This window comes from Lipotes vexillifer, unplaced genomic scaffold, assembly GCF_000442215.2.
Source record: "Lipotes vexillifer unplaced genomic scaffold, Lipotes_vexillifer_v1.1 scaffold12, whole genome shotgun sequence".
In the NCBI taxonomy this organism is placed as follows: Eukaryota; Metazoa; Chordata; class Mammalia; order Artiodactyla; family Lipotidae; genus Lipotes; species Lipotes vexillifer.
Window position 1 is genome coordinate 5007838 of NW_006796716.1, and position 13589 is coordinate 5021426.

General features: G+C 44.7%; 1 protein-coding gene across 1 annotated transcript in view; it reads left to right on the plus strand.

Moving 5' to 3' along the window:
• Nucleotides 1-5182: 5182 nt before the first annotated feature.
• The window catches only part of TRIM4 (tripartite motif containing 4), a 16318-nt gene continuing 7911 nt past the window's right edge, over nucleotides 5183-13589 (plus strand). The window contains exons 1-4 of the mRNA XM_007468903.1: nucleotides 5183-5575; nucleotides 7865-7939; nucleotides 11825-11920; nucleotides 12612-12842. Of these exons, the coding sequence (XP_007468965.1) occupies nucleotides 5183-5575; nucleotides 7865-7939; nucleotides 11825-11920; nucleotides 12612-12842 (795 nt within the window). The remainder of the gene's footprint in view (nucleotides 5576-7864; nucleotides 7940-11824; nucleotides 11921-12611; nucleotides 12843-13589) is intronic.

Genomic DNA, 13589 nt, shown 5'->3' on the forward strand with positions numbered 1-13589 from the left:
AGGACAATCCTCTTTCCTGTCTCAATGAGTCTACTCCTCTTTCCTGCTGTCCACATTCTCTGCTCCCCCCACCTTTAAACTCTTGTAACCTATAAATGCACCCAGCCCTGCAACATAGGTCATATTCAGAAACTCTGGCTTTCCAAGCATATGTAACCCAGGGTCTTTTAATATATAGATTCAATGTATTCAAACACTCAGCCACACTCTTCTGGAAGATTCCTGTGAATTCAGAGGCTTACATACCCTGGACCACTGACAGATCTGATTTCTGCTCAATCCTCATTCTCTGCTTTGCACGTTGCAGCTGCTCCATTGTTTCATATGGGGGGGGGAGGGGCCAAGTCGTTACTTTTTAAACTCATACTTCTAAGTATCACACAGAAAAGACCGCAGAGTTTTATTGCTGATTCAGGGCTAACAGTAAGGGACATTTATATCACAGTGTGATTCAGCAGATCATCTAATGCTGAATATCAGGCTTCTCTTTTCTTGAGTCTCTCAGTCATTTCTGTCCCAAAGCATCCTAGCCTCCCACCTTTTCTGCAGAAACACTTCCCTTCTCAGTTCTTCCTTGCCCTCAAATTCTCAACAAAGAGCAGTTTCCAGGTTTGGTTGTCTCCTCTGAATCTCAGATGATCCCCAAGTAAATTAGGAAGGCTCATTCCTAAGGAAAGATACTTGATTCCCCAAAGACACTTTGGCAACAACTAGCAAAGTAACAGTTTTCTTTCTGCTACACAGTGTTTCATAAAGAATCCCGTATCTAGCATAGCCAGAGCCCAGCCAAGTGACCCAAGGACAGAAAGAAAAAAAGCAAATGTCATCATTCTGAATTCCTCCTTGATGGTGCCCCTTTTAAAATAGCTTTATTTTTTAATTAATTTATTTTAAATAAGTTTATTTATTTATAGTTGCGTTGGGTCTTTGTTGCTGTGCGCAGGCTTTCTTTAGTTGCGGTGAGCGGGGTCTACTCTTTGCTGTGGTGCGCAGGCTTCTCATTGCGGTGGCTTCTCTTGTTGCGGAGCACGGGCTCTAGGCACGCAGGCTTCAGTAGTTGTGGCGCACGGGCTCTAGAGCACAGGCTCAGTAGTTGTGGCACACGGGCTTAGTTGCTCCGTGGCATGTGAGATCTTCCCAGACCAGGGCTCGAACCCGTGTCCCCTGCATTGGCAGGCGAATTCTTATCCACTGCCCCACCAGGGAAGTCCCTAAAATAGCTTTATTGACATATGGTTCACACACCCTATAATTCACCCATTAAAAGTATATAATTCAATGGCTTTTAATAAATTTATTTATTTATGGCTGCGCTGGGTCTTTGTTGCTGTGCGTGGACTTTCTAGTTGTGGCGAGCAGGGGGTACTCTTCGTTGTGCGCGGACTTCTCATTGCAGTGTCTCTTGTTGTGGAGCACGAGCTCTAGGCGCGCGGGCTTCAGTAGTTGTGGCATGCGGGCTCTAGAGCGTAGGCTCTGTAGTTGTGGCACACGGGCTTAGTTGCTCCATGGCATGTGGGATCTTCCCGGGCCAGGGCTCGAACCCGTGTCCCCTGCACTGGCAGGCGGATTCTTAACCACTGCGCCACCAGGGAAGCCCTCAATGGCTTTTGGTATAGTCAGAGTTGTGTATCCATTAACACAATTTTAGAAAATTTTCAGCAATTCAAAAAGAAACCCTATAGTGCTTAGCTGTTACCCGCAAATCCCCACACCCCCAAACATAAGCAACCACTAATCTACTTTCTGTCTTTACAGATTTTCCTAGGCTGGGCTTTTCATACAAATGGAATCATACAGTATGTGGTCTTTTGTGACTGGCTTCTTTCACTTAGCATCATGTTATCAAGGTTCATCCATGTTGTAGCATGTATCAGTACCTCATTCCTTTTATGATTATTATTTCATTGTATGCCTATACCACATTTTATTTACTCATTTTTCAGCTGGACATTTGGATTGTTTCCACTTTTGGGCTATTATGAATAATGGTGCTATGAACATTCATGTACTAGTTTCTGTTTATGTTTTCAGTTCTCTTGGGTAAATACCTAGGAGTGAAATTGCTGTGGCATATGGTAACACTTTGTTTAAATTTTTGAGGAACTCCCAACCTTTTTCCCCCAGCAGCTGTACTATTTACTATTTCATATTCCCAGCAGCAATGTACAAATGGATTCCAATTTAATCTGCATCCTTGCCAACACTTGGTATTTTCTGTTTTTATTTTTCTCTGTTCGTTTGATTTTTAAATTCTAGCCATCCTAGTGGGTGAAGTGATATTTCATTGTGGTTTTGATTTGCACTTCCCTAATGACTAATGATGTTGAGCATCTTTTCATGTGCTTATTGGCCATTTGTATAGCTTCTCTGGGGAAATGTCTACTCAAATCTGTCCATTTTAAAATTGGGCTGTTTGTATTTTTATTGTTGAGTTCTTCATATATTCTGGATACTAGATCCTTATCAGATTTAAGCATCTGATATTCCAAATATTTTCTCCCATTCAGTGGGTGGTCTTTCACTTTATTGAGTGTCCTTTGATGCACAAAAGGTTTTAATCTTGATGAAATCCAGTTTATCAATTTTTTCTTTTGTTGCTTATGATTTTGGTGTTATAGTTAAGAAACCATTGCCTAATCCATGACTATGAAGATTAGACCTATGTTTCCTTCTAAAAATTTTATAGTTTTAGCTTTACATTTAGGTCTTTGATTTTGAATTAATTTTTGTATATGGTATGAGATAAGGGTCCAACTTCATTCTTTTGCATGGAGATATCCAGTTGTCCCAGCACCATTTGTTGAAAGGCCTATTTTCCCTATTTTTGGCACCATTGTTGAAAATCAATTGCTTGTAGATGTATGGCATTGTTTTTGCACTCTCAATTCGATTCCATTGATCTACGTGTCCATCCTTATAGCAGTACCATGTTTTGATTACTGCAGCTTTGTAATAATGTTTGAAATTGGGAAGTGTGAGTACTCCTAGTTTGTTCTTCTTTTTCAAGATTGTTTGGCCAATTGGGATCCCCTGGAATTCCATATGAATAAAATTATAAATCAGGGAGCCTCAATATTTTCAGTAAAGAAGGATGTCCATTTCAGGAGTATGGCAGGATTGAAGACACAAAGACATTAAGGAGATATAGCTCAATACAAAGGCAGACATACAGATACATAGACACTCACACCACAGATACTCATGGCAAACATCAGTAACTGATAAGAGCACTTCATTCTGCTTGGTCCATATTTAAGACTCAGATTCCTTCTCTCTCTCTCTCTCTCTCTCTCTCTTTTCTCTTTTGGCCGCACTGTGTGGCTTGCGAGACGTGGGATCTTAGTTCCCCCAACCAGGGACCAGGGATCGAACCCAGGTCCCCTGCAGTGGTAGCACGGAGTCCTAACCACTGGACTGCCAGGGAATGCCCTCAGATTCCTTCTCAAGATAGTATTCCAATTTACAAGGAAAACGCAGCTATCTGTTGTAAACATTTAAAGACATTCTGTGGAACTTTCACCAAAACCCCAAAATAGTGATCGCAGGAACCCCCTTTCCAAATCATTTAATCATACATTCAGTGACCACTTACAGAGCATATTACAGGAAAGGTGGTATCTGATTTTGGGACACAGGAAGAATTAAAAATTTCTTTCATAAGAAAAGGAATAGAGGGAAGAATAAAAAACCAAGCACCTCAGAAACACAAGCTCAAAAATCCATTGACGAGGAACAGATAATTCCCTGAAACAGGCAAGCACACTGCTTGTTGAAAACCTCAATGGATGTGCCTTGGGATAGCAAAACGGTTGCCGTCTTCAAGTTGGGTACCAAAAGGCAATGCATATGTGCTTCTGAATCTTAACTTAAAACACCTGATTTCCTTCCCACTGCTCTCCCGGTCCTATCAGTTTTTTCACAATGTCCTCAGAACAGCTACAGCTTCAGCTCCACTCTCCAGGTACTGCTCTCACACCCTGACCTTCTCAGGTAGGACGGTCAGGAACTGCTCCAGCACCAGCAGCTACAGGATCTGCTCCTTCCCAGCATATAGGATGACAGCCGCTCACAGCAGATCACCCAGAGCTGGCTTAGAGCATCCTTTAGCCCACAGTCCTCCTCCGCACTGAACCACCTAAAGTACTGGTGGGAAGTCTCAAACCTGGGGAAGACCATCTAACCCTAGATCCTTTCCCCTAACTTAATTATTAGACCCTCTATCTGCACTGGGTGAGTGAGGCCTCTGCTCTAAGAATGGGATTCCTCTACCTGGTGTGTCTCTTGTGCTGGGGAAGAAAGAGGGGGAAATCAGAGCGCAGAGTGATCAGACAGCTCCCCACTAGGTCGTGGGGCTAAACACTCCCTCCCCTGGTCGCCTCTTAGAAAACTGGCTCTCCAGTTCACCTGAATCCTCGAACTCCAGGAGAGCTTGTGGGCTTCGAGTTGGTGGGCTTCGTGTGGGGAGCCAGAAATCCTGCCTTTCTATAAACTCAACTAGACCTTGGGGTTGGAGGACAAGAACGCCTTCCTCTCCTGGAGAATGAGGCTGAAAGAAAAAGGAGAGACTTCAAGAAGAGCCAGCCTACGGGGCATGGCGCCTCCTTAACCGCACTCCAGGTCAGGCTGCACAGATGCGCCTCGTTCTTCTGGCCCTTCTGCCGCTAGGCTGCTGCCCGCCTGGAACGCCCTTCTGGGGAGCAGCTCGCCTAGGACTCCAGAGCCTAAATCTTCCGGAGCGGACGGCGAACACTGACCTCACCGCGCAAACATGAAGGTCAGGCCAAGCTAACTAGCACCTGACCGTTTGGCTCCACCAGCAGCTGCTGCAGCTGCGCTGTCGTCGCAGTTGGGCGCGTACCCCGAACTAAGGGCTCCTCGAGGCCTCTCTAGGCTTCTTGGGGGACTTCCGCATCTCTACTGTTCGTCCAGTTGCAGCCCGCAGTCTCGTCACGCCTAGCGCGCAGTCCTCGCGAGGAAACCCGGAGGTTCGCGGGGTCGGCCCCCTCAGCACGAGTGGGAAAGGGCGGCTGCCCGGCGGTCGCGCGGCCCCGCTGGGTGCCGAACTCCGGAAGAGGCTGCACTTTTCCCTCCGGAGGCGGCGGCCGCGGGTCCGAAGGTCACCTCCCGCAGCCTGCAGACCTCTCATCCAACCACAACTCCGGCTCTAGGGCCGAGGAGCAGCATGGAGGCCGAGGATTTCCAGGAGGAGCTGACCTGCTCCATCTGCCTGGACTATTTCGAGGACCCGGTGTCCATCGAGTGCGGCCACAACTTCTGCCGCGGCTGCCTGCGCCGCAGCTGGGCGCCGAGCGGCAGCCCGGTCCCCTGCCCCGAGTGCCGGCAGCCGTCGGCGCCCGCTGCGATGCGGCCCAACTGGGCCCTGGCCAGGCTGACGGAGAGGATGCGGCGCCGGCGCCTGGGCCCCGCGCCCCACGGCCTGTGCGGCCGCCATTGGGAGCCGCTGCGGCTCTTCTGCGAGGACGATCAGCGGCTCGTGTGCTTGGTGTGCAGGGAGTCCCAGGAGCACCAGGCCCACACCATGGCCCCCGTCGACGAGGCCTTCGCGAGCTACCGGGTGAGCCGGCCCTTACGGGGCTGCCGGTATTGCCTGGGAACGTTTACTGTTCACGTTGGAAGCATGAACTCCCATCCTACCCCCACCAGGCTCAGAAAAGTTAAGCGACTCACGGATCTCAGAGCTGGAGTTAAAACGGATTGGGAGGGCCGGTGCAAGGCTCAGTCATCACTGCAGAATTTTCAAGGGACTGGCTTCCGGGAGCTCCTAGTTTAAGACGGTTATCCTGAGAGGTTATACACCAGTGCTGTCCAATAGAAACAAAAATACGAGCCACATATTAAAATTTTTTCTAGTGGTAAAAAGAAACAGGTGATGTTAATTTAATAATTTATTTAACCCAATTATCAAAAATATCGTTCAACATTGATTTTTTTTTCTTAAAGCTCATTCTGTTTTCTCTTTATTGTGAAAATGAAACAAAATATAATCAGAAAATGGAGAACTCAGGTTCTTCTTACAGCTGTTCTCTGACTTGGACGGGCACAGATAGTGTGATTTCACATATATATACATTTTGGAGTATAGTTGCTTTACAATGTTGTGTTAGGTTCTGCTGTACAGCAAAGTGAATCAGCTATACGGATACATCTGTCCCCTCTTTTTTGGATTTCTTTCCCATTTAGGTCACCACAGAGCACCGAGTAGAGTTCCCTGTGCTATACAGTAGGTTCTCATTAGTTATCTATTTTATACATAGTAGTGTATATATGTCATTTCCAATCTCTCAGTTCGTCCCACCCCCCCCTTCCCCCCTTGGTATCCATACGTTTGTTCTCTACGTCTGTGCCTCTGTTTCTGCTTTGAAAATAAGTTCATCTTTACTATTTTTCTAGATTCCACATATATGCAATAATATACGATATTTATTTTTTTCTTTCTGACTTACTTCACTCTGTATGTCAGTCTCTAGGTCCATCCATGCCTCTGCAAATGGCACAATTTCATTCCTTTTTATGGCTGAGTAATAGTCCATTGTACATATGTACCATATCTTCTTTGTCCATTCCTCTGTTGATGGACATTTAGGTTGCTTCCATGCTCTGACTGTTGTAAATAGTGCTGCAATGAACATTCAACATTGATTGATATAAAAAATTATCAATGAGATATTTTACCTTTTTTTTCATGATAGGTCTTTGAAATCTGTGTACTTTACATTTACACACATCAGTTCAGACTCTCCACATTTCAGGAGCTCACATGGCTAATGGATGCTGTATTGGACAGTACGGGTTTATACCTACAGATGTCATAGACAGCTAATGATTTGGGAAAAGCCTGGCTTGTAGGGATGAGTCTGGATTTTACTAGCTTCCTTCATCAAGTGGGAAAATCACCTAATGTTTGAATTTGGAGATTATCTGTTCTGCCTTATCTTATGGGTTAAGAAGCTTTAGTCAAATCAATGGGTTTATCATACTCCTGGTCCAGCTACACTGGCCTCCTTGCTTTTGTTTCAAGCCTGTTCACTCTCTACTCATACCTTCCATCCTTTAGATCCTTTTAGACTTTAGCTTGAAGACCTTCCTTGATCATCCTTTCCAGAGTAGCCCCACCCCCTTCCATTACTGACGGTGTCACTCCGGTGGTCTCCATCTGAATTGGTATCTAGTAAGTACTTGTTGAAAACACGAATTTAATGACACAAGTTAAAGTGTATTGTAAACTGTGAAATGCTGTACAGTTTTATCAGCTGACTACAAACAGGAAACATGCAAAGTTAGACTAGAAAGTGTACATTCACTTTTTTATTCAGTAACGTTTATCAGTGCTTCCTGTATGCTAGTCATTGTTCTAGAATCTGGACGTAAATGGATGAGAAAGACATGGGCCTTGTCTTGTATGGGGCATAAGCACGTAGTCCTGTAATTTCAGTGTGTGTGAGAGTTATTGACGTTTGTACCAACACACAGAAGGTCTGAGGTTAGAGTGATCAGACAGGAGTGAGGATCGCCTTCACAGAGGAGTGGAACATGAGTCCACTCTTGACGGATGAGTACAGCAAGGTAGGGGAGAGGATATTCAGGCCAAGGGAACAGCATATTCAGTAGTGTGGCAGCGTGGAATAGCATGTGATAAATAAGAAGACCAGAGGTCGCTCTGTGCTTCAGGAGGGTAGCACATGGCAGGAGGATGGTGGGAGTTGAGGCTGAAGACAGAGGCAGGGTCCATGTTGTGGAGGATCTTGTTGACCATACTGAGAAGACCGAGCTTTCTCTTCCAGGGAATGGGGATCATTGAAGGATTTTAAGGCAGGAGATGACTCGATCAGTTCTTTTGTTTTAGAAAGTTCACTGTGGCATCCACCGGGATGAATGGAGAAGACCAATTGGGCTGCTGTTGCACTACCTCAAGCAAGAGGCAGTAAGGGCCTGAATTAGTGCAGGGCAGGGGTGATGGAGAAGGGGAGGGCATGGAGTTATGACGAGCTGGAGCTGAATGACATTGTGACTAATGGGAACTGATGGGTCGGGGAGAGAGAGGAGTCTAGGACGGCAGTCTGGGTATCTGGTGCTCATTGGGACATGTTGAGAGTAAAGTAACTGTGACAGGAAGTCCAAGGAAGAGGGGCAGGAGGCAGGGGGCATAGGAAGCTAGAAACACAGTATTTTAGATTAGAATCATCAGCCTACCCTTGAAGTCATGGAAGAAGTAAGCTGATTAGATTTTCCTGGAGGGACCACATAAAAGGTAAAAAGAAAGAGGGGCATGAAGAGAAGCTTGGGAAACACCAATGCTTAGTAGCCAGCAAAAGAGATTGAAAGGACGCATCAGAGAAATGGAAGAGAAAATACATGGGACTTCCCTGGCGGTCCAGTGGTTAAGACTCCGCACTTCCACTGAAGGGGGCGTGGGTTCGATCTCTGGTCTGGGAACTAAGATCCCTCATGCTACACTGCATGGCCAAAAAAAACCCCCCAAACCCCCCCCAAAAGAAAAAATTTATGGGGTAGGGAGTGGGTGAGGGTAACGCTGGGGAGGGTTGAATGTCATGAGGTTGACTGGCCAGGTGTTCCAGAGTCAGGTCATTAGGCACAATTGCCCGTTGTCTGTCCTTTTCTGCACCCTCCTCTGCTTCATCGCTGCTCAGTTTATCCATCTCCACACCACCCCAAGTTAGCTAGAAAAACATTAAGTTGCTCTTGGGTGGAGCAATTCTGTTTCCACCATCCTATTGCAAGCGCATACTCAGGTGGGTGCACTGTGACTTAAAAGTTTGGAGTTCCCTAAATCCATGGAAAATATCCCCCATCCTATGCCCACACCTGAGTCCTGCAGACAGTGTGCTAGATGCTTTCTCTGAGGATCTGAGCCCCTGAGTACTGCATCCAGGAAACCTGCTTTGATGAATTCCTAGTCCACTCTGCTCACCCTCTTGGGCCACACCAGTGGCTCAGGATACACCTGGAAGCACTTTTAAGCAATACTATCCCCCAACCCCCGCGAGTGTTTGATTCAGTTGGTGAGGCCCTTGGCATCAGCACTGTTTAAAAATTCACTAGGTGATTCTAGTGTACAGATAGGATAGAGGATCATGGACGTAGATCTTAGTATCTTCACAGAGGGAATCTCAAAAAAATCTTTCAGAGCAGAAGTTGTCTTTAATGGAGTCATTGGTGGTTGGAGAGGAAAAGAGAACAGAGAAAGAGAATAGCGTCTTAAGCTTCAGGGAGCAAACTCTGCCTGGAAAAGGCTTCCAGGCACAGCTCTTCTTTCCCTCAAGCCAATGTTTAGTCTGTGACTCTGGGAGCTAATCCCTTCATTGCTATTAACTCATTTAACAGATACTCAGTATTTCTTGAACCACCCGTTTTGTGTCACTTGCTGTACTACAGTACCAGACTCAGCACTGGGCAAACAGTGGTCAAAAGACCATGGGGCTTACAGTCTGGCTGGGGTGGGGGTGAGAGGCACACCATGGACAAGTAAATGACCGCAGATGATGATATGTGCTGTGAAAGAAAGATAGTGCCGTGCCAGAGAAGTGACACGGGCTTTAATAAGGGAACACGGTAGCCTCCTCTGAGGAGATGACATTTCAGTTGAGACTTGATGGATGAGGAATCAGCCGTCTGAGGAACTGTGGGAAGAACATCCCAGTTCTTCCCAGCAGATAGCAAATTCAAAGACCCTGAGGCTGGGAAGAGCAGGACCTATCAATGGAACTGAAAGATCTATGCACCTGGAGCATCACGAGCAAGGGGGAAAGCAGCACGAGATGAGTTGGGAGATGCAGACAAGAGTGGGGTTATGTCGGACCGCAAGATGTTTGAATTTTCTTAGTGATGTGGGAAACCAATGGAGAATCTTAAGCAGGGGACTGACGTGATCTGACTGGTCTTTCGAAGATTATGCTGGCTTCTCTGTGGACATTGGATAAGAGAAGGACAAGATTGGAAGTAGGGAGCCCAGTCATGAGGTTATTGTAGTTGTGCAGACAGGAGGTGGCTTGAACTAGGAGGTGGCTGGGGACGGCAGATAGGCAGATTTGATATGTATTTTGGAGGTAGACCACCCTGCTTGGATTGGATACAGAGGTTATAGTGACTGAAATTCACAGAACCTAAGTGCTGGGATGGTGTTTAAGAAAAGACCATCTAGTCTAGTTGTCTTCATCTTCTAGGTAAGGCAGCTGTGGCCCAGAAAATGTGTGAGGCTGACTTGACCACAGATCCATAGCTAGTTTGTGAAGGTCTAGACTGAAACTCAGACCTGATTTGAAGTTTCATGTCGTTTGAACTACATGATCATAAGTCAGCAAATGTCTTCATTCTATAAATGTCTGCTCTTTTATTATAGTTTTATATACACACAATTGTCTGATGTTAAATGAAGAGAGTGATTTTTAAACTTTGGTGTGTCTACCCAGCTTTGAAATGCTTGTGTTGCCGTCCTGCCACCTCGTGGCAGTTTCTGTTATTGCAGGGAAGAAGTTTTCTAATGCCAGAACGTTACCAAGTTTACTCAGGGGACCACTATAAGAGCCCAACTGTGGCAAGATACAAAAAAGCTTAGGTAATGAAACAGGAAAATTCATACATACTGAAAATTGTTAAGGGCTTTTAAAAACTGAAAAGTTCTATTTCAAATATATTTGAAAGCTTAAAAAAAAATCTTGGTCACATTCAAAGGAGCTATTTATCTCATGACAGCCTTCACACGTACATCAGATTTGACAGTGATTTGTGCGTGTCTCTAACCTGTCTGCCTCTGTCTCTAAGGTCATCCCTGAGATTCTGCTGTTAGGTGCTTCCCCTCTGCAGCCCACTGTGTTCCTTCTGATCGACTCAATTTTTTTAATAGCTTATTTGTTTTTTTCTAATTATAAAAAGAATATGTGCCTCTTGTAGAAATTCAAACAAAACAGAGATTTATAAAATTTCTAGTCCTCCCCCTCCAACTTTCAAGCCATTCCTATTCCCCAGAGATAAGCAGTGTTAATAATACTTAGGTATATACCCTTCCGGATTTTCCCTCTGTTCAGATACAGACGCACACACTTGCACAGACACATGTATATTTGTTCTTTTCAAAATGGAATTATATAGAGAGCTACCTGAAATTGATGTAGAGTATCAATATATCATAATTTAATGATTTCACATTGATGGGTAGTGAATAATGCTGCAGTTAACATTCCTATACATATTGTTTTTGCTAATGTTTTGTTGGATATTATTAGAAATAGGATTATGCATATTTTAAATTTTGTTAAATCCTGCCAGTTGCTCTTCAAAAAGATGGGACCTTTACTCTCCTACTATTATGGTGCCAGAGGCCTTTTCCCTTGCCAGGACTAGGCATTTATTAATCTTCTAACAATTTTAAATTTTTTGTCTATTTAATAGGCATACTCTATATTGTGTTATGATGATTTTAGACCAGAATAATTCTTTTTTTTTTTTTTTGCGGTATGCGGGCCTCTCACTGTTGTGGCCTCTCCCGTTGTGGAGCACAGGCTCCGGACGGTCAGGCTCAGCGGCCATGGCTCACGGGCCCAGCCGCTCCGCAGCACGTGGGATCTTCCCGGACCGGGGCACGAACCCGTGTCCCCTGCATTGGCAGGCGGACTGTCAACCACTGCACCACCAGGGAAGCCCCAGAATAATTCTTATGCATTAGCCTGTAGTCACCTTCAGCATTTTCTCAATCTCATCCCCTGTTTGAATTAGGTGACTTTTAGCTCTTGAACAAGGAAGATGCTGGGAGAGATGATTTCTTACTTATACGTGTTTCTGCTGACAGGAAAAACTTCTGAAGACCCAACGTAGTCTGACAGCCAAGATGAATAAAGCCATGCATTTACAGGACATGGAAGTGAAGAATGCTGCAGAGTGGAAGGTAAGAGCAGAAGTTGGTTGGGTATTTCTTGCCCTTGAGTCCTTTCAGTCTGAGGCTGCTCAAGGGCTTTCGCTGGGAAGAGCTTGTGGATCTCATCAGTTGTTAGGCCCCTTTCAGATAAGGTGATAGAACAGGAAGAATCTACCTCTACTGACCTGTGTCTTTGGGCAACATGAGTCCCACACACTTCATCCTCATATCTCAAGGGTAGTGTTCCTTTCCTTCCTGCTTTCTCCCTAGGTTGGCTTCCTACATTGAAGTTGATTTGAGTCTATGGCACTGTGGAAGGCAAATGGACTTTGCTTCCAGAGATGCTAGTCTAGTTGGGAGGCATGATGTGGGCGCACATATGCACATCTAAGATTTAACTAAATGGTAGGTGATCTGAGGGCTAAATTAAAAAATAGATGTGCAAGTGCATTTTAGTTTAAAAAGTATACAAACAAGGCATTGCTATCATAGCAGAGACTTAGATGTTACAAAGAATGAACTAATACTATATAGACTAGTACAAAGATATCAAGTAGGTGTAAAGAAAGGAGTAGGGGAAATTTGTAGGGGCTGGGCAGGAACTTTTCTGGAGGAGGTGATTTGGATGGAAGGATTATGGCTTGTTAGGGAGTCATGTGCAAGGAATTTAGGAGGAAGGACCAGGCAGAACAAGGACTGAGCCAGTCTCCTGTGGCTGTAGGAGAAGATGAAGAATACGCGAACGAGAGTCAGTGCGGAGTTTGCAAAGCTGCACGTCTTCCTGGCTGAAGAAGAGCAATTGTTTCTTAAGAGACTGAGCCGAGAAGAAGAAGAGGCAAAGAAGAAACAGGATGAGAACACGTTACGGCTCCGTCAAATGATCGCTTCCATGAAGAAGCTCATCTTCGAGGTGGGGGAGAAGAGCCAGAGCTCCACCCTGGAGCTGCTCCAGGTGAGACCCGCAGGCCAGGGCGTAGTCTCTGTCTTTACAGAGTTGTTACTTAACATCCCTAACTGAACTCCCTCTTGCCTTTAGAACTGAATGTCCTTCCTGGTGCAGTGGGTTTAGTAGAAGACATGTTTTCTCTGTGTTGCTGTTGTGTTATTATTTTTATTATACAATTAAAGAGTCAAAGATTCATCTTTCAAAGGAAATTAATGTGAAATTTAGGCCTGATGAGCTCAGGTAATATGAGATACTTAGATTCCAAGAATTGTCTAGAACTTTTACAATTTGAGCAGTGAAGTTCCAATTTCATATCTAAAGATATACTATAGCAGAATCTTTGAAATAACACATTTCTTTTGTATATGGATTCTTTCATTTAGTGTAATGTTTTTGAGGTTCATTCATGTTGTAGCATATATCAGTATTGTATTTGCATCCCTTTTTAAAATTCCAGAATAGTATTCCATTGTAGAATATACCACATTTTTTATATCTGTTCACCAGTTGATGGACATTTGGGTTGTTACCACCTTTTGGTTATTAGGAAGGATGCTGCTCTAACATTTGTCTGTCATTCTTTGTGTGGACATATGTTTTCATTTCTCTGGGTGAGTAGTAGGCACAGAATTGCTAGGCTGTATGCTATATTTATATTCAACTTTTAAAGAAACTGCCTTTTTCCGAACTATCTTTTTCCATTTTATATTCCCACCACATCCTCACTAACATTTGTCTGTGATTGAAAGAGTG